The sequence below is a fragment of the Prinia subflava genome, chromosome 1 (genome assembly GCF_021018805.1).
Source record: "Prinia subflava isolate CZ2003 ecotype Zambia chromosome 1, Cam_Psub_1.2, whole genome shotgun sequence".
NCBI lineage: Eukaryota > Metazoa > Chordata > Aves > Passeriformes > Cisticolidae > Prinia > Prinia subflava.
This window is the reverse complement of record NC_086247.1, coordinates 65061502-65079556: the sequence shown is the minus strand read 5'-3', so window position 1 is coordinate 65079556 and position 18055 is coordinate 65061502. Positions and strand designations below refer to the sequence as shown.

General features: G+C 41.2%; 1 protein-coding gene across 22 annotated transcripts in view; it reads left to right on the top strand.

Moving 5' to 3' along the window:
* The window catches only part of LOC134551255 (poly(rC)-binding protein 3-like), a 141647-nt gene that overhangs the window by 86105 nt on the left and 37487 nt on the right, over positions 1–18055 (top strand). For all 22 annotated transcript variants that reach the window (XM_063398728.1, XM_063398718.1, XM_063398799.1 and 19 more), the window contains exons 3-6: positions 6902–6925; positions 7024–7056; positions 9831–9947; positions 16288–16419. In XM_063398728.1, the coding sequence (XP_063254798.1) occupies positions 6902–6925; positions 7024–7056; positions 9831–9947; positions 16288–16419 (306 nt within the window). The remainder of the gene's footprint in view (positions 1–6901; positions 6926–7023; positions 7057–9830; positions 9948–16287; positions 16420–18055) is intronic.

Genomic DNA, 18055 nt, shown 5'->3' with positions numbered 1-18055 from the left:
GAGAGAGAGAGCTGAGTTATGTTCTGCCTTCTTTCGGATGGAAGAAAGGCAACTGGTCTGGGTCTAGAAAACTTTATCAGCACAGCTGTCATGTGCTGTTGCCAGGACCCCTCCTTGTCCCATGACAGGCTGTTTCCCCACCATGAAACATTGTATTACTTTCCTTTCAAAGCTGTTTTGTTTGTAGACTCCAGTGTTACTGTTTCTACTTGCCCTTGCTTTATAGAAAGCAGGTTAGCATGTGCAATCAGAGCATTGCCTGAAGGAATTTCAGGCTTTAGGATGGAGCCTGTGTTTCATTGGATGTTTGAGATTAAAGTATATATTCCTATATTATTTCTTAAATGTGTTTTCCTTCTAGACGTGGCTTTATCTCAGGGAACCTATGAAGTTTTTGTTCCATTTGCCCCATAGCACTAATAATAAAAGCTGCATGATAATAGAGCAAGGCTTGTGAATTTCTATGGTCCCACAATAGCTACCTGTTTTTGTTTTGATTTTCCAGGACTCAGTAATTATTAAACCAACCTCACACTTAGAAAAAGTCATGGAATTTCACACTTTATGTTTACAGATTAAAGGTTAATCTTTCAACCAAGGTTTGTTATAGTTTGTTAAGCCTCTTGTTTTCTTAATATGACTGATTTTTTTTTCTCTTGTTATTCAAAGACCATGCCAGATAATTTATTAGGAAACAGGTTTTTTCTACAGCCGGTTTTATATCTTTGTTTAGTCATTCCTACCATCAAGAGCTCTACAAAAGCCTTGACTCACAGGCATTTTAGCTGCAACCTTTTGTTCTGCTGGTGCTGCCTCGCCTTCACCACAGATGATGCAAAATCTGCAGAAATAGCTTCTGCTCTTTGATGGGTCCACCACTTCCTAAATGCTCATTAAGAACAAAATTCATCCCATTCTTGTGAATAAGGTGTGCAAATAATATTATATGCTACATTTCAGTGTGAAAGAAACCAGCCCCTTTTTTTACCATTGTTTTTCCTCAAGTTGTCTGCAGTAAATTGGCTGGTTTGGTTAGCAATATATTTTACTGATGCTGGGCAGTCTCCCAGGGTTTGTTGGTGAAGTTCAGTTCTTGTTTTATCTACTTGATTAGAAGTTTCCTACTAAAGAAAATCATAATGACAGCTCACTCCCCCAGGCTTGAGAATTATCTTCAGGCTATCTGAAATCAGCATGTAGATTTCAAGTTTTCCTGGGATTTTTCAAAACACCTCTTTGAGCACAAGTGTGAGACCCTCCTGCTTAAGGTGCGGTTACCAGGTGGTAAAGCCCTTTGGAAGGCATTACCTGGGCTGGGTCTGCAGCACCATCTGAAACTCAGGCCCCTTTGATGAACTCAGGATAGGCATCCCAAATTGCTGTCATTCCTTGAAGGAAAGCTGATACCTATCATTTAGTGCCTGCATGTGTATATGGACTTTAAAGACAAATAAGCAAATATAGCTCTGTGTGTATGAGTATGGATCAGTGGCTCTAGTCAGACACATGCAACATTTTGGAGTCATCTAGCATGGGTGCTGTGGCACAGCTGCATCCAGAGAGTGGATGTTTACATGTTGAGGTGTCTCAGTTTGGAAAGACAGGTATCTGTCAGGGAAAACTGGAGTTTCCCTGGAATGGAGAATGTAAAACCCCTCCCTCCAAATTATTACAATTTTGCAATTAGGAGCTTTGAGGCAAAAAATATGGGAATAAGAATAACAGTTCTTTATAAGGAATATTAAAAAATACAAATGCAGTAATACAAAAAGAAAAAAAAAAAAAGGCAAGCAAACAAACAAAAGTCCTAGAAAACCCTGACAGAGTCAGGAATACAACCTGACACCCTGTTGGCCAGGGTGTTGGAAGCAGTCCAGATAAGTCCTCCTGGAGTGACACATGTGGTTCTGTTGAAGTAAACATGATCCTGTAGACAGGTTCAGTGGTGGTGAGATGAGTCTGGTCTTCCTGTGAGAATCCAGTGGAAAAGAGGATGCCTGGGGTCTCTAGGTCCCCATTTTCATCTGGGTAGGGGATGGTTGGCTCTTCCTCACTGGATGGAGCATCTCACAATGGGATGATGTAATGTGTCATGTCATTGGTGAGTCTTAATGGCCCATTAACAGAAGATATCCCCCAGAGGGTGGACAAAGTTGATGAAAGAGATAAGAAACATTGCCCCAGCTGGTTTTAACAGCTGGCCTATTATTAGAAGGCATCCACCCTCCTTCCCCTGGGAGATAAAGAAAAAGAAACCATCCCCCAACTACTTTCTACAGATGAAATAGAATACACCCTTTTTTTGGTTGCATAACCCAAGACATGAGACCAAGGAGCCTGCACAGTACTTTTAACTCCAGCATCAGTCTGCCAGATGGGTTGGCTTGGACCTGTCTTTCTGCTACTGAGTTTTAGTTTCCCCCGTTATAACTTCTTTTTGTGCACTTCTTTTTGAAATGTGATTATGTGAAAGTCAGTAATTGTTATAACTTTTTCCACTATGTTTACATGTGGATGATTAGTCAATAAATCAGTCTGAAATTGATGATAAATAGTTACTGCTAGCTTATATTCCTGAGCACTGAAAAACATCAAATACTTCTGGAGTTGTTAGTATATTGTAATAGGCAATTATTTGCTAATGCAGCTAAATGAAAGACTTGTCTGACCTCCAGTGAGGCTGAACTTGACGTCAGTTGTAGGACTCCTCTCACCAAACTTTACATATGCTAGTGTCAGTTTAGGCTGCATCTACTGCAGATGAGAAAAGCCTAAAGCTCTGGGGAGTACACTTCTTCCCTCCTTTTTTAGGAACAAATTATCCTCCATTATCTCTCCCTGGACTGCCATGAGGATTGGTTGCCTGACTTAGACTGAACTCCTAACTTGTAATGAACCAATGTGGGTGACACACATCTTATACACTTAACTACAGCACAGTTGGTGTCTGGCACACTTAGAAACATTTGAGTGTCATAAAAATGGTGTTAGGTATCTCATTTAGCAGTAAAGTTATTTCATGATGATATAAGAAACCATATGAAACGAATATTGGACTGTATAAAGAAACGACGTTTGGTGAAGTAGCTTTGGTAGTTTGAAGAAAGAGGTGAAAAGAATCTTTTGATTTGATCTGTGGCTGAAATAGGTTTTTTATCATAATTAAAGACATGATCTGTTGTCACCAGTACTTTCTAGGAGCTTTCCTAGAAAATGGTAGGACTCCAGAAAAGTCTGAAGTGACCCATTTAAAGCAATTCTGTATTTTTATCTTTCTAGAGTAATTTGTATAAAGCAAAATTTGGAAAAAAATCTGAAATGTGCATGTGAAGTTAGTGTTTCTCTCTGCCCCTGTGACCTTATCTCACATTGCCAAGCAGAATCCCATCTCCCAGGGCAGAGGGAGAGGTGGCATTGGCTTGTATGTTTTGAAACTGGCTTGTACAATAAGCTCTAAAGTTACCCTTTAATGAGGGGGAGATTTGAAGTACTCCATATGATTACAGTGGCATTTGCTAGTATGTTCCAAGGAACTGGTCACCAGTCTCACTGAAATATTTTTTTTCTCAGTGATATTCACATAGTTCTTTCACTCATTTCTTTGATAGCTTGTAGTCTTCATGAATAAATTACAAGGTGATGATCAGTCATGTAGAATTCCTGTCCCTGCTGAAATCCAAAGCAAAGCTCACAGAGAATTCAGTGAAACAAGCAGTTTGAGAATCTTTTTATTTTATGCTCTCCTTTGCTTGTTTAAATACTCCTAATTTCCTTGGAAATAGACTGTCTTTTTTACCAGTGCTACAAACAGTACATTGCTTTTCTGTTCCTAAAGCAAAGTATGTTCTCCTATTTCCAAGGAAGATATTTTTGCAATTATTACCCATGACCCATCCATTCATTTCTGAAAGAACAGCATCTCTCATTAAGACCCAAGATGATTAAATGGATTGGGACAGATTTTGTATTAAGTTCATACTGACAGAGCATTGGACGTTCAAGACTAGGCCTACACAGTCTAATGAAACTTCAGGTATACAAAACCTGAAGTTATACCATGGACTGAAATACAGTTGCTTGCCCATAGCAACTGAAACAGAATGCTCTCACCCCTAGCAAAAGGTCCTTCTACCTCTTAAGAATTTGTTTTATGGAAGTAATTCTTTCTGAAAGCTGGAACTGAGAAGAATGGAAGAAGTTTTTAAGATAAAAGTGCCAGATGAGGTAAGTGGTCAGACAGGAACTACTGGACATGGGGGATTCCCAAGGCTTGTCATCACTGAGAGCCTTGCTCCCTGCATTGCCCATTCAGCATTACTGGCAGACTGGCAGAATTACAATGATAATACAAAAATAGTAAGATCTAAAAAATCTGGGGGAATGGGTGTCCCGGATTTGTGTCACTGCTAACAAAAATGCTGCAACCTATTTGAGAACCTACGCAGCATGCTGGTATGGCTGTCTCAGCCGCAGGAGGAGGTGTGACCTAAATCCGCATATTAAGAGAATATTACAATAATTTAGTCAGAAGACAGAAAACTGCAGTGAGCCCTTTCATTACCATTCTCACAGAGCTGCTCCTCTGCATTGTATGTACAGAGGTGCAGATATCTCACAGTTCCAAATGGACACAAGCAGCTTTGCCATGAACACTCATGCAGCTGTGTGAAGTGTAAAGGTCTACTCTGCGTCAGCCAGCAGAACTATAGGTTTGTAAAGCAGATACCACTGGAAGATTTGCAGCTCCTGTCTGGACGATATCTGTTCTCAGGTCAGTGTGTACAAGAGTGCAGAATGCTATCTTGAAAGAGCAGTTGGAAGAGAAATAAGAAAGGGAAATGGGAAACAGGAAAAGCACAGCTTGGAAATAAACCTGAGAAGGGGCCTCACAGGACTGAGGAACTTTGTGCAAGTAAGGCATTGACTTCAGTGAGAATACGGCTATGACTGAAGAATCACAGACCAACGAAGGCGGGAAGGGACCCCCAAAGGTCTCCAGTCTGACATCCTGAATCAAGCAGATTGCATTAGAGCAGATTACACAGGGCCTTGCCCAGGCTGAATTCTGACACCTTTAAGGATGATGATTCTCTGGGTGCCTCTTTCAATGTCCAGCCATCCCCACAGTAATCTTTTTTTTCCTCACACTGAATAGGAATTTGATATTAAAGCTTGCTTTTCTTATTGTACACTGCAATAAGACTCGCTTGTCAAGTCTTTTCTTCTTAAGAACAAATGTAGTTCTCTCAGCCTCTCCTCAGGTGTCAAGTGCTCTGGTCCCCTGGCCAACTTGGTGGCCCTACATTGAGTTCACCTCAGTGTATCCTTGTCTGTCCTGCACTAGGAGCCCAAAAACAGGCCACAATCCTCCAGGCACGGTCTCACAAACAGAAGAGAATGAGAGCCATTTGCCCTAGCCTCCTGGCTCCACTCCTAATGCAGTCCAGCCTTTGACTGATCACGGGTGCACTGCTGATGCACTCATTTATTTATGTTGAAGTCCTGAGTTAGGACCCTTAGGACTTTTTCTGCAAAGTCATTTTTAAGGTAGGAAGTTTTTGTCCAGCTTATCCTGCTGCATGGGTTTTTCTATCACAGACATGGGGCTTTTCATCTTGACTTCATTCTGCTCCCTGAGGTTTTTCTCAGCCCAGTTTTCTAGCCTGGCCAGCAGTGTGTTGACTGTTCCCCTCAGTCTGGTGTTGTGTGTAGACTTGCAGAGAGCATAAAGGAATGTTATGCCAGAGTTTATTGAAACAGGTAACTTCTTCTCACTGAAAAGTCTTCATGTCTTGTGAGCGGGATGTGAGGAGTTGCAAGCACAAACAGCTTCGTGTTATGAACTTATAAACAACTGGCAAAAATAACTCAAGGTCACTGCAGGTAGTTCTTTCCTGCAGAGTGAAGTCAGTACCACTTTATCATAAACCCATCACTGGATAGAGCATTGGAGGACAAAAGTTTCAAAATTTCTATACTTTGGACTGTGTTCCAGGATGGGTCACACTGAAGTGTATGGACTGGGTGGGAGGAAATGGTGTATCATACATCTGGGACAGCTCAACCATCTGAGGCAGTCTTTAACTGTAGAAGTAGATTGCACAATCTTAGTATAGCAGAGGAGTTTATTTTCCTTTAGCTGGTCTCTCCATTACAGGATGTCACAGCTGCATGATTTGTGTAACATGTCCAGTCTATTCATTTTAGTCTTAATAGTTTCATTTTTGCTACCTGTTGGTTTTATTCAGCAAGCTTTTAACCCTTGGGATGTTGCCAGAACTACAGCATTGTTCCCCTACTGTGTGTTCACAGCCACACTTCTCAGTATTTTCTTTTCTTTGGTGGAAGATTGTGGGAGCCCAGTAGCAATTCCCAAATCCCTAAAAAGTGATTAACAATTATTGTTCTTTAAGTGCTTAATAGGGAGATTAAGACAGGCCACCAGGTGTTTACACAATAACACTCGGTAGTGTGGAAATTCAGCTCTCACTATTACAAGGCATAAGGAGGGTAAACACCTGCCCTTGGAGAAACCAGCAATTATTTTGATGCTTGTATATACACCTCATTTTCTCCAGTAGATTGTGCAGTTCTGTTATTTCTTAACTTTTCATACCCTGGTAGGTATTTGTGTTTATAGTAGCGGGATTGATCTGTAACCACGAGATCAGTTTCTGTTAAAGGTGTTTCTCTTGCTCAATCAGTTAGCTGCAAAACTGCATTTTTAGTCCATCCCTTTGTATCTAACATGGCATATTTGTATACAGCAACAATGGAAGGGAACTATGCTTCACACTGAAGCTTTGAAATAAATGATAGTGAAATAGCTTAGGAACAGCACAAATGCTGTTCTGTAACAAATCGTATCATTCACGGTGTCTCTTTTTTTTTTCTGTTCCAGGAGGTTGGAAGCATTATCGGAAAGGTCAGAAAATAACTTTATCTATATTCATGTCAAACTATTGTATATCAGTTCTCTTTTCTTAGCCCAGGCTAACGGGTTTTTTTATGTTTCGTTAACAGAAAGGTGAGACAGTGAAGAAGATGAGGGAGGAGGTAAGACAAGCTTTGATGTCTTCACTTGCCTTCCTTTCCAGCTCAGAGAACAGTGAGTTCGGCATGTGCAGACCGATGCTGCCATCAAGTGGGCAGATCGTTTAACATCCCCGTTCTTTGCAAGCAGTGGGGTATAAATGTGCTGGCCTAAATTAAACATTGTTGTTAATGTAACCTCCTTATTGCTGCAGCAGTCTTGAGTCTTTCATTCCCATAGCAATGTGCCTGCTCCTGCCTTATCTCAGGAACAGCTCACACCATGGTTCTGTGCATCAGACCCACTGTATCTTTAATTAACATACCAGCATCAGTCCTGCACATGGCTTGACCTGGTAGAGTGTCCAAAAATCTGAAACCACGCGTTAGACTGATGCACGTCAAGCTTGAGGGTAGACACAAACTTCAGCAGAGCTGGAGCCAGACATGTATAGGCCAGAGCATTCCTCTGCCATGTCTTGGCAAAGCCTTAGGTTTTCCTCATTTTGCAGCTGTGAGGAGGATGTGGGCAGGGTAGACCTGAACATCTGCCATCCACATCCTTTGCAAAGGATGAAGACACAAAAGGGTTAAAACAGGGCACTGCATAAACCTCAGCCTCCCCTGAGCTTCCCCGGTGTCTGCAGGCTTCTTTCCCTGCCACAGAGCAAGCTGTGCTATGTTCAGAGGAGTGTGCTCTGGTGGAGGCTATAGACCCACACTGGTCCTGCAAGGCAGCACATCCTTCCTGGAGATCCATGTAATTTTTCCTGCTTTGAAGCAACTGCTAAAAGTAAGAGTCAAAAATCCTGCTGTGTTTAAAACTTTGGGAATGCAGTGTATAGAGGATGCCTCAAGAAAAGTCAGTTTAGCTCTAGTAAAGCTGCAGTACATTATTGTCTCAGCTGCTTTGTTGTTTTCTACTCTGATAGAAGGTCTGTGGCAGGGAAATGTCAAAGTATTTTAGTAAAGAAAATTGCAGACATCCATCTTTAAATATACACAATAGGGATTTCATTGCCAGGCTGACTGAGTTCTGAGCTCCTTTTTTGATGACATGTTTTCACCCATTTTCACATGTTTGTTAAGACTTTAAAAAAAGGCAAGAAAAAAATGTTTCTAGTGTACCAGGTAAAATTAACAGTTAATTAAACACATGTTATTTTAATTATTAATTATGATCATGAGAAGATATCCTTGTATATAATTTATATGCACAGAACGGAAGCCATCATTGGAGAGTGCTCCTGACTTCTGAGTAAAACATCTTAGAGAATACCTATGATCCTTGGTCTGTCTTTCAAGATAAATATTAAATGTTCTTCTTCCAATTCTGGACCCCTGCTGTCATGTATATGTAGTCAGAAGATACTTTATTTTTTTGGTTATTTTTTTTTAAATAAAGGAATTTTATGCATCTTTATGTCAGCACAGGACTAAGAGGCTGTATCTCCACATGATGATAGCTTGGTCCCTCTTTAAATGACTGCTTTCTTCAGTACTTCTTTAAAAGCAAACTGCAGCTTTTATTGTGACTTCCCTGGCAGATGTGGCAGAGTGCACGTCATCTTTATGGTGTGAAATGTAGCTCTGTCTTTGGGAAAATGTCAGAGACAATTCTGTCATTGAGGAAATGTCAGACACAATTTCAGGCCTGAAGAAAAGTACAGAACCTGCAGTTCTGTGCCCAGGTCTGTGGCAGGAAAATTTCTCTATCAGTAGTGTTGAGCCCTGATTTTTTCATGTTGCGTGGGGGTGCTGTTATATGGGGAAACACAATCTCTTGCAGTAAAGCAGCAGCGTGGTGTGGATAAAGGCTGGGGCACAGCACATCAGCAGCTGTGGGGTGACCCTGCAGGCAAAGGGCTAAACTAACCCAGTGTGCCTCACGTCTGCTTCAGGCCCTGATCCCCAAGAAGCTCAGTGGGTGAGTTGAGGCTCCAGAGACTTGTTAGGCTGCATTAACACATTTCCAGATTGAAACCGCAGAAAACGCTTAGGGTGGCTCTTACCTGGACCGAATTTGATCGTTACCTACACTAAAGATCCTCTTAAATATATATTAAAAAATATATAAATTTCTAAACATATAAAACCCCCTGGCTGAGATGTTTTGTCTGCACTGCCACAGTGGCATAAAGAGGACTGAGTATACTTGAGAGCCAGCCTGCACTCTCTATGAGACTTCTGATTTTCTAACTCCATCCAACAAGTTCCTTGCCCTGTGGACACAGTACTGTTGGTGTTTCCCGGTGTACTACTCCTTTAAAGGGATGCTCAGTGCATATTCACTGGCTGCCTTCCCATGAGGCACATCTACAAGGAGCCTTTTCCACAGTGCAGAGCAGTCCCCCAGTAGAGAGGCAGAGAGGCCAAGCCCCGCCTGTGGAGCTTCAAACCAGAGAGGTGCATCATGCCTGGGAAATGCTGGTGCTCCCTGGAGACAACCACCTTCTCTTAACTTCTGCAGCTCCAGTCCTACTTAAGGTTAATCCTGCAAGAAGGAAGGGAAAAGACTTGATTATGCACTTATTTTCAACTTTGAGTTACAGAGGTGCTATTTGCATACTGCAAAGAAGGCTGCATATGTATTTACCCAGACAGAATCCGGCTTCCCGCAGTTACATGAATTTTTGGAATGTGATCAGTTTATGCTGAAATTCTATGATGTTGGGGCTGCAGTTGTAGGGGAGGGAATTAGATGCCTCAAGGTATTCCCTCTCAAACTGTATACCTAATCCTCCTTAGTTTACTCCCTGGGAAGTATAACTTTGAAAAATATTTGTTCATTTTGACAGAGTGGTGCTCGAATCAATATTTCAGAAGGCACTTGTCCAGAGAGAATTGTGACAATAACAGGCCCAACAGATGCAATTTTTAAAGCTTTTTCTATGATTGCACTAAAATTTGAAGAGGTAAGCAAATATTTTTTTTTCTCTCTTCAAGTTGAAATACAAACACTGTTTGAATTTTTTCATGTTTGCTTTAATATTAAATAGGATTTGTTTAATGTTCTATTTAATAGCAATGAAAGTAGTTATATTTTTATAAATGCTTTTGGCAGCAATGCTGAAGAAAAATAATAGGTCAATTTACAAGATGTTTGATCATTTCTTTTGCTTTTTGGAGGCTTCAGGGAAAAGCAATTGCTTCTCATAATCTGCACTAATAGTAGGAAAAATGTCTTGAAAAAATTCTTATTCCCATTGTGGGTTTGATTTGAAAAGAATAATTGCCTAACTTCTAACTCTGTTTTTGAATGAATCCAGCTGATATTGATGTAAATGTTATATATGTCAAAACGAATATATAACTCATTTAACTAGATTTTTTTTTTTAAAACAAACTATATCATTATCAATTACCACATTTAAGCCTTGTCTTTTAAAACAAATTAAAGTGAAGGTACTCCAGGTAAGTAAGGCAGGAGCTCTATTCACTGTAGACTAAGTGTTCTGTGCAGATATGTATCTAAATTGCTGAGATTTCCTTCAGTATCATCAACCAGCTACAATCAGATACCATCACCATTTTAATGGAGAACCTCACAGAAAAGGCAGCAGAGTACAGAACATGAACCCTGGTCACTTTGGAGAGGATTTAGCTCTCTCTACTTTTGAAAATCGTATGTCTAGTCCAGGCAACACTCCTGTCTTCTCAGGAGAGACAGATGCCCCTGCAGGAAGCAGTCCACCTTCTCCTGAAGGAGGAGCTTGCAGACAGGTGGACTGAGTCACCTGTAGCAAAAGCAAAGGGCAGGGTCTCTCCAGAACGGATTAAACTAGAGGGATATTAATCCCTTTCTTAAGAGTTCTTATTTTTCCAAGTCAGCAAGGTTAGTCTCCACATCTCCCCACAGCATAGGGAGATGGTGGAATTGATGAGAATTGTCAACATGTGCCTTTACTTGCACGTGGCAATTGTTCAAGTTTAGAGCAACACGACTAGAGGAGAGCTCATAAGTCAGCAGATGCGGTTGTCTTCTAGAATCGACTGTATGTCTTGAACTTGCAACTTCACACCATGATCAAAAACTATTTAGATTTTTTCCTATTTCCTGATACTGGGTCCACAACTTCAGGTCTCTGATAATTAGACTTCTTTTTGCTCCTCACCTGAATTTATTCATGAATAGTTCGTGTAGCTTTGTTTCTATGCCAGCACTGGCCGTTAGTTTAGATAATTCTTGCCTTTCCATCCTTGAGGATTCTATTTCTAGATATATATTTAGCAACTGATTTTATCCCTGCACACCCTTGCTTTTGCCAGAGAGAGTGATGCAAGCACAGTCTTTCAGAGGATGCAATCCCCACCCCTCTTATAACTCTAGTAGTCCCTTTCCACCTTTTTCCAGTTACATTTTATGTTAAATGTCTGCGTTAATTGTGGAGAGGTTGCAAATGAAGTTCCACAAAGGCTTATTTAATGGCATTAACAGTCCCCTGTACTACTTATCACACTGTCATATCCCTGCCACTGCTGGAAATGCCTCACCTCCTACTAGTGTAATTCTTTGCACACACTCATGCCTTGCCTGGTGGGTGCTGGGTGTCCCCAGCTTCTGCTCAGGTGTTTTCACCTCTTCAGTCTTGGCAAACATTCCTGTTAGGCTTCAGACAAATGACCTTTTTTAATACTGCAAGTGTTAATCCCATTTATATTTCTTCAGTCCTTCATGGGTTTTCTGATCTTCCTATGTGATATTCCAAACTTTCAGTATGTTGATAAAATGTCTTAGGTTTGTGGCATGGCGCATTTTATAAGAATGCTTGGAGGGGGGGTTGCCAGTTTTTAATTAAACAATAATGATTTTGAGATTTAAGCCTGCAGAACCACACAAGTAATTCTGTCTAACCCGATTTCAAAACCTCTTATTGTCATCTCTTTCTCCTCTTCATCTCCTGCCCATCATGGACCAATCCCTGTTTCTTCTATTTTAAGAGGTAGCTTGGTGTACAGTGCCATACCCTCCAGTCCAGAGAATCCTGGAGAGAGCAGTGTCTCTGCTCTCTACAGGAAAAACATGTTCCTCATCCTGTAAAATGCCGAGAGAATCATTAGCACAGATAGTCCCTGCCAGTTCCCACCAAAATGAGTACCCAGTGGAAATAAGGCTGCATTTTTCATACAAACATCAAACACTGCACAGCATCAGATCCCCAGCTCACCACCCAACCTGATGTAGTCTTTGAAAGTGCTTTAGGTAGCAATATGCAAGGAAAGCTGAAATTCAGGATCTGGCTGGATTTTGCACTTACTTGCACTTGCAGGCTTAGAGGGTAGCCTGGGCTCTTCATGTGAGCATTAGCAAAAGAGCATTGGCACTCCCTGCAGATCAAGTACTGCTCTGAAATATCTGTATTTAGTTTTAACATAATTGGTTTGTGGTATATTTAAAAGAACAGCAGTAAAGAAATATGTCTGTGTAATACATATTGTATATATAATACATGATATATATATAATCAGTTAGGTTTCCTATAAATCTTCCTGCCAATAAAATGAGGTAACTGTAACGCTCTGGAGACAAAATAAAGTGCTGTTTCAAAAATTACAAATTAGCTAGCTACCAAATGCTATTTTTCATGTGTATCTTTTTGCTGGTGATTTCTTCAGCCATTTAAAAAGTTCAGTCCAGCTCTTATTATTGCAGCTATGCTGAAACAGAAGAAAAAAGATGGATATGTGAGACTGCTGCTTTGAGGGATCTTTTTGGTGTTGATTGTGCATGCCCACATGAAGACCTTGGACCCTTAATTTCCACCCTACAGCTGCATACCTGGAGATAAGCAGGTCTAGGAAGTCCTAGAATGCTTTTCTTATGTTAGTAAAAATTTCAAAATGTGTCAGATAGAAAAATGAGAAAGGTGTTTGTCTTGTCGTTGCTCTGTAGCCTTATATAACTCTGCTTTGACAGCCTTCCTAATGGAAGTTGCTTTTCTAGCAGTCTTATGATGAATTTACAAGCTAAGAAGGTATTTACATGAATACCTAAAGTGTTCACTGCAGAGGAGAAAGAGAGTTGTTAGAAAATGACACCCAGGCAGACCACTGGATTTGCAAGAGCGGACATTGTAGCGCAGTCATTTTTGGACTGGAGGCTGAGACCCAAGAAATGTAGCTGTAACTTCATGGTGAGTGGGGCAGCTCTAGCTTTGCTTGTAAGTCTGCATAATCCTCTGAAAGCACATGGAATAACCAGTAGGCACGGCTCAGTAATCAGACCTTCTCCAGATAAATAAGAAAAGGGGTTTTGGAATCCTTGTTTCTCTGTCAACATCTGTGAAGAACTTGTGCAGCTCTAGGAAGAAGGAGAAAAGGAGGGTGATAAAAGCAATCAGAGTGATGCCTTTCTGACAAACCTTAATTCTTGCTAGTACAACTGTGGTCAGTCTTTTGGTGGTCATTTCCAAATGAGGAGCCACCTCACAGAATCCTTCTTGCTATGAAAACTGGACAGTTTAAGATTTCCTTTGAAACCAGAAAAGAAGGATTTTGGTATTTTTCCCTTGGAGCTTTGGTAGATTTCTGAGCTGCCAGGTTAGCTTGTCTTGGGAAGCCTTACGTGCTATGAGGCTGGGATGCCAAGATCTAGGGACGCTGCTGGCTCTTCAGCACTTCCAGGCTCCCAGTTAGCCATTTTTGGCTGAGGAGCAGCCCACCAAGCAGGGAAGAAGCCACACAAGGTCCAGCTATAGTGTTTGCCAGAGCTCTGAAGAAATGGATCAATGCCACGAAAAATTAGAGGGTAAATAAATAGGAATCTCCCAGTTTCAAAGATGACTGTTCTGTGGGAAAGTCTCCAGCCGTCCCTACTCAGAAGCCTGCAGTTCTGAAGGGGATTTTTTTTTCCTGTTTATTTCTCCTTTGTCATGTTTTTAAGCTGGAATAATTCCTGTATGCTCTCCATGCTGCTGAGCTCCCATGTTTAGATTTTGCTCTTCTTAAATGATGAGGACAAAATAAAGAGAACGGTGGCTTCCAGTTCCTGCAAAGTGCTTTAGAAGGCAGAAAATTCAGTGAAGACTTTGAGGCCAGGCTGCATATGATGTGGAAGTAGAAGACATTATTAAGTTTCATGCTGTGTGGCTGAAAAGGATTATTCAGCTACATGTGCCTCCACCTGACACAAACATGATACAGTGAGATGGCATCTTCCAGCGGAAAAATTGGTGTAACTTTATCTCAGACACATGGGCTGCAAAATTCTGTTATCCCTTTGGCTTTATTTTGGATTGCAGTTTCTCACTGACACAGCCACTAAACAGAATATGAGTTTGTGGCGGTGTGTGAAATTTAGTTTATTAAGTTTGTTATATGTTCCTTTGTTCCCTCTTCATCCATGTGTACCCCTGAGGCAAGTGACGTAACTGTCAGTTTTCTGTCTGTCAGAAAGCCCGCGAGTTTTTGTATTTCTCCCTGTCCCCTGGTTGGCAAAAGTTGAATATTGCACCTGTCTAACGGTCCCTAGGATTCCCTCTATTGGTTGTTTCACCTTTACCCCTCCCTGACACCATCTGTATAAAAGTGTACGCAGAACCGCCCTCGGGGCAGTTGCGAGAGCAGGCGCAGGCGGGTGACATCGCGCTTGCCGCACAATAAACATCGCTACCTCGCTGCCTCCCACCCTGCCTCTGTTTGTCACTTTAAGACCGCTGCCAAGGATCTCTCTTAACAAGAACCCACAGGAATCAGGATCGTCGCTCGGCGCACGAACTGATCCTCGTCCCGTGTCACGGTGTCCGGGCTGGCCGTGCGTGGAGATGCTGAGGTCTCGAAACAGCACCGTGACATGAGTTACTACTGGCTGGCAGAGGAATGATTTGATAGCTGTCTTTTCACATGCAGCAATGCCTCATTCCATTTGAGATTTTATTTTCTTCTCTTTTAAGGTAATTAAGGTCATACCAAACCTTTTCTTGAATGCAAAAATGCTGCCATCACAGTTGGGGAGATACTGTAGGAATCAGTACTGCTGTCATCAGGTTCCCACGCTGGTTCAGTGAGATGTGCAGAGTTGCTTGAAGTGCTGAATAGTTTTGGTTTGGGTTGGTTTTTTAATAATTTGGGGTCCTGATTGCACAACATAGGCACTTTTTTTTTTTTGAGTGATAGTCTTTATAAGCATAGGAAATCACATCAGTTCTGTCTGCTGGAGCTCTTGTTGCATCATAAATGAATTAAGAAGAATGCATGTTTTCTTATTCCTATCCTAATCTTTTGGTAACATTCCTGTGGAGACTATAGTAGCTATGCCACCTCACAGATGAGTCTTGTCAGCTCATAGCTAGTGTTACCAAAACACTCTGAGATTCTCATGAGTTGTTGATGAGCTGCAGTGCAGCTTGTGGCTATTTATTTTTTATCCTAAGTTCCCTCAAAGCATGCCATTGATCAGTGGGAAGATAAGCTTTATCTTTTTCTCTGAGATGAAGTCTTTAGAGTGATTGTTTTGTCTTGTCTACAAAATTTTGAACAAACGAAATATATTTAGAATAGTTTAAACCTTGCAACAGGTGGTGTATTGAAGTGCTTATAGGAGTGTGTAATGTAGTCTCATTGGATAGTGGGATACACAGATGTTACATTACCTGGACATAGGCGATTGCAGTTCTGCTCAGCTTTTTGTACTCTGGTTACATAACCACAATGGAAAAGATTTTAGAAATTGCATAGTGCTACAAATATTTATGGATCTGCTACAAAAGAGAAATTAACTCTAGAGGGTGGCAGAAGACATCAAAATTATCTTATTTTCTCTGCTTCACATTATTCACATGTTCTTTGTCATTCCTATTTTTACTGTTTTCCTTTGAATCAAATCTGGGAAGAGACACATGAAATGTAGGGATGTATTAACACAGTGTAAATTTTCTAATTAAGGTGGTGAAAAAGAGAATAAAACAGACCGAAACAGGTTTTGGAAGCGTTTGAATCCAAAAGCCTCTTTGCCTTTTCTACCTGTTTTGGCTGATGTAATGGCAGACACCAACTCCCCCTCCTCCTAGTCCTGCCCTCTGGTCCTGCAGCACGGATCTTGCGTCAGAAGGGTTCCTCTGGCACAAGCTGCTTCATGCTTACAGTGTGTCACCAGCAGAGCTGTGGTGGACTTTTCGTTACCCCAAAAACCACAGCCACAGCTGGTTGCACACTCCCCAGGTCTCCACAGACAGCCTAGGCATTTGCTGTGAGCCCTGCAGTGCTCACCAGGAGTGACAAATCCCCTGCTAATACTCCCTGACGCTGTGATTGCAGGACATAAACGCTTCGATGACAAACAGCTCAGTGACAAGCAAACCGCCCGTAACACTGCGGCTCGTCGTCCCAGCAAGTCAGTGTGGATCTCTTATAGGAAAAGGAGGCTCCAAAATCAAAGAAATCAGGGAGGTAAGTCTTGGGACATGTGCTGGGGACATTGGCTAGTTCAGCATCCTACTGCAGTGTGCCCTGCCAGCATCACCCACTGCACTTTGCTGATCACATCAACATGAGCATGTGTCAGCTGAAAAACCTGGAAAAGCCTTGCTCTGGTAGAAGGAGGGGAGGGTCCATCACAGCTGGACTTGTGCTTTCCTTGTCAATAAAGACCATGTGTGAAATAGAGAAACAGCTTTACAATGTATAAAGTCTTTCATGCACAGTTAAGCAAAGCAACAGTGACAAATGGCTCTTCAAGTTTCTCTTCCAGCACAGACCCCTGCACAGCAATACTCATAGGACCCCAAGTCAAAGAGCTGCAGCCATTTCCAAATCAGCTACCACCCTTACAGTCAGAGAAAAGCCCAAACAGCACTGGGGTTCCAGGCTAGTACATCTACTTTCTAGAAAAGTGTGATTTTCATGCTTGTCCCATTCCTCTTAATGTCACTGGGCCACAGGTGACCTGATTTGATGCATTCCAAACACATGCAGAATTTATTTTTAGTCCAGACTTTAGCTAGAGGTATTCATTTAGTGTGCTAGGAGCCACATTTTTGTCTAACCAAAAAATGCAAAAAGTACCATACAGTGCCTGTTTTAACTTTTCCATGCATGACTGTAGCAATATAACACATGCCAAGCCAAGGATCTGGTGTTTGTAATCACTCATACAACAAAATCAGGTACATGCTCAGTTATATAGAGGAGATCTGAATAGGACATTTCAGAAAAATGGATTGTTATTCTGGAGGAAGTGACAATATTACTTCTAAATTTGAATTCATTCCAACATGGGATGAAGTTTTTAATACTAAGATAACATGTTGATCCATTTTTTAGTTTGCCTGTGTCAAGACAAAAGGCTTTTGATAGTATCTATGAAGTTGAAACTCTGGGGTTTTTTAATCTAAAATGTGGATTCAAGACAGATGGTTTTATGGAGCTTTTAAGTTGATTTCTTAGTTGTGTTAAAATAGGACCAGGCATGAGTGTGAACTTTGTGCTAGTGATTGCTTACCTCTAGGTTTTACAGCTGTCCATACTTTGGATTTTATATTAAATATTGGTAACTTCATTCAGAGCACTGTGGGAATGTGCTTGGGACATAATTTTTTAGAGGTGAAATCGGTCTGTTGGTTAAATGAAGTGACTGAAGTGATTATCTTGGTGAGCATAGTTTCAGAAGCAATTCCCTATGGTCTGGTACAAGGAAATAAAAGGTGTTTGGCCAAATAGGTGTTTTGATAAGGCTAATGTAGCGAGAAATCACCCTGCACATCTTCCTAAGCATAAGGATAATGGGCAAAATACTACTAGTTTCTTGCCACTGATATATGACCAAAGTCAGAGAATAAGCAAGATTAGCACTGGGAGTAAATGAATAAATGACTCTGGTATTTGGCAGTCTTTTGTGCTGGATGTACAGATACCCAGGAATCTACATTAAAAAGCAAATACCAGGAAAGAGGGGGAAATCAAGGAGCATCCATCCCAGATGTGATCTAATTTTGTCATCACACAACACACTGAGCAGTTGCAAAAGGAGGGGTCTTTGATGTTCAGTCATGCACCCAGGGACAATATGTAGGGTTGCAGTACTACT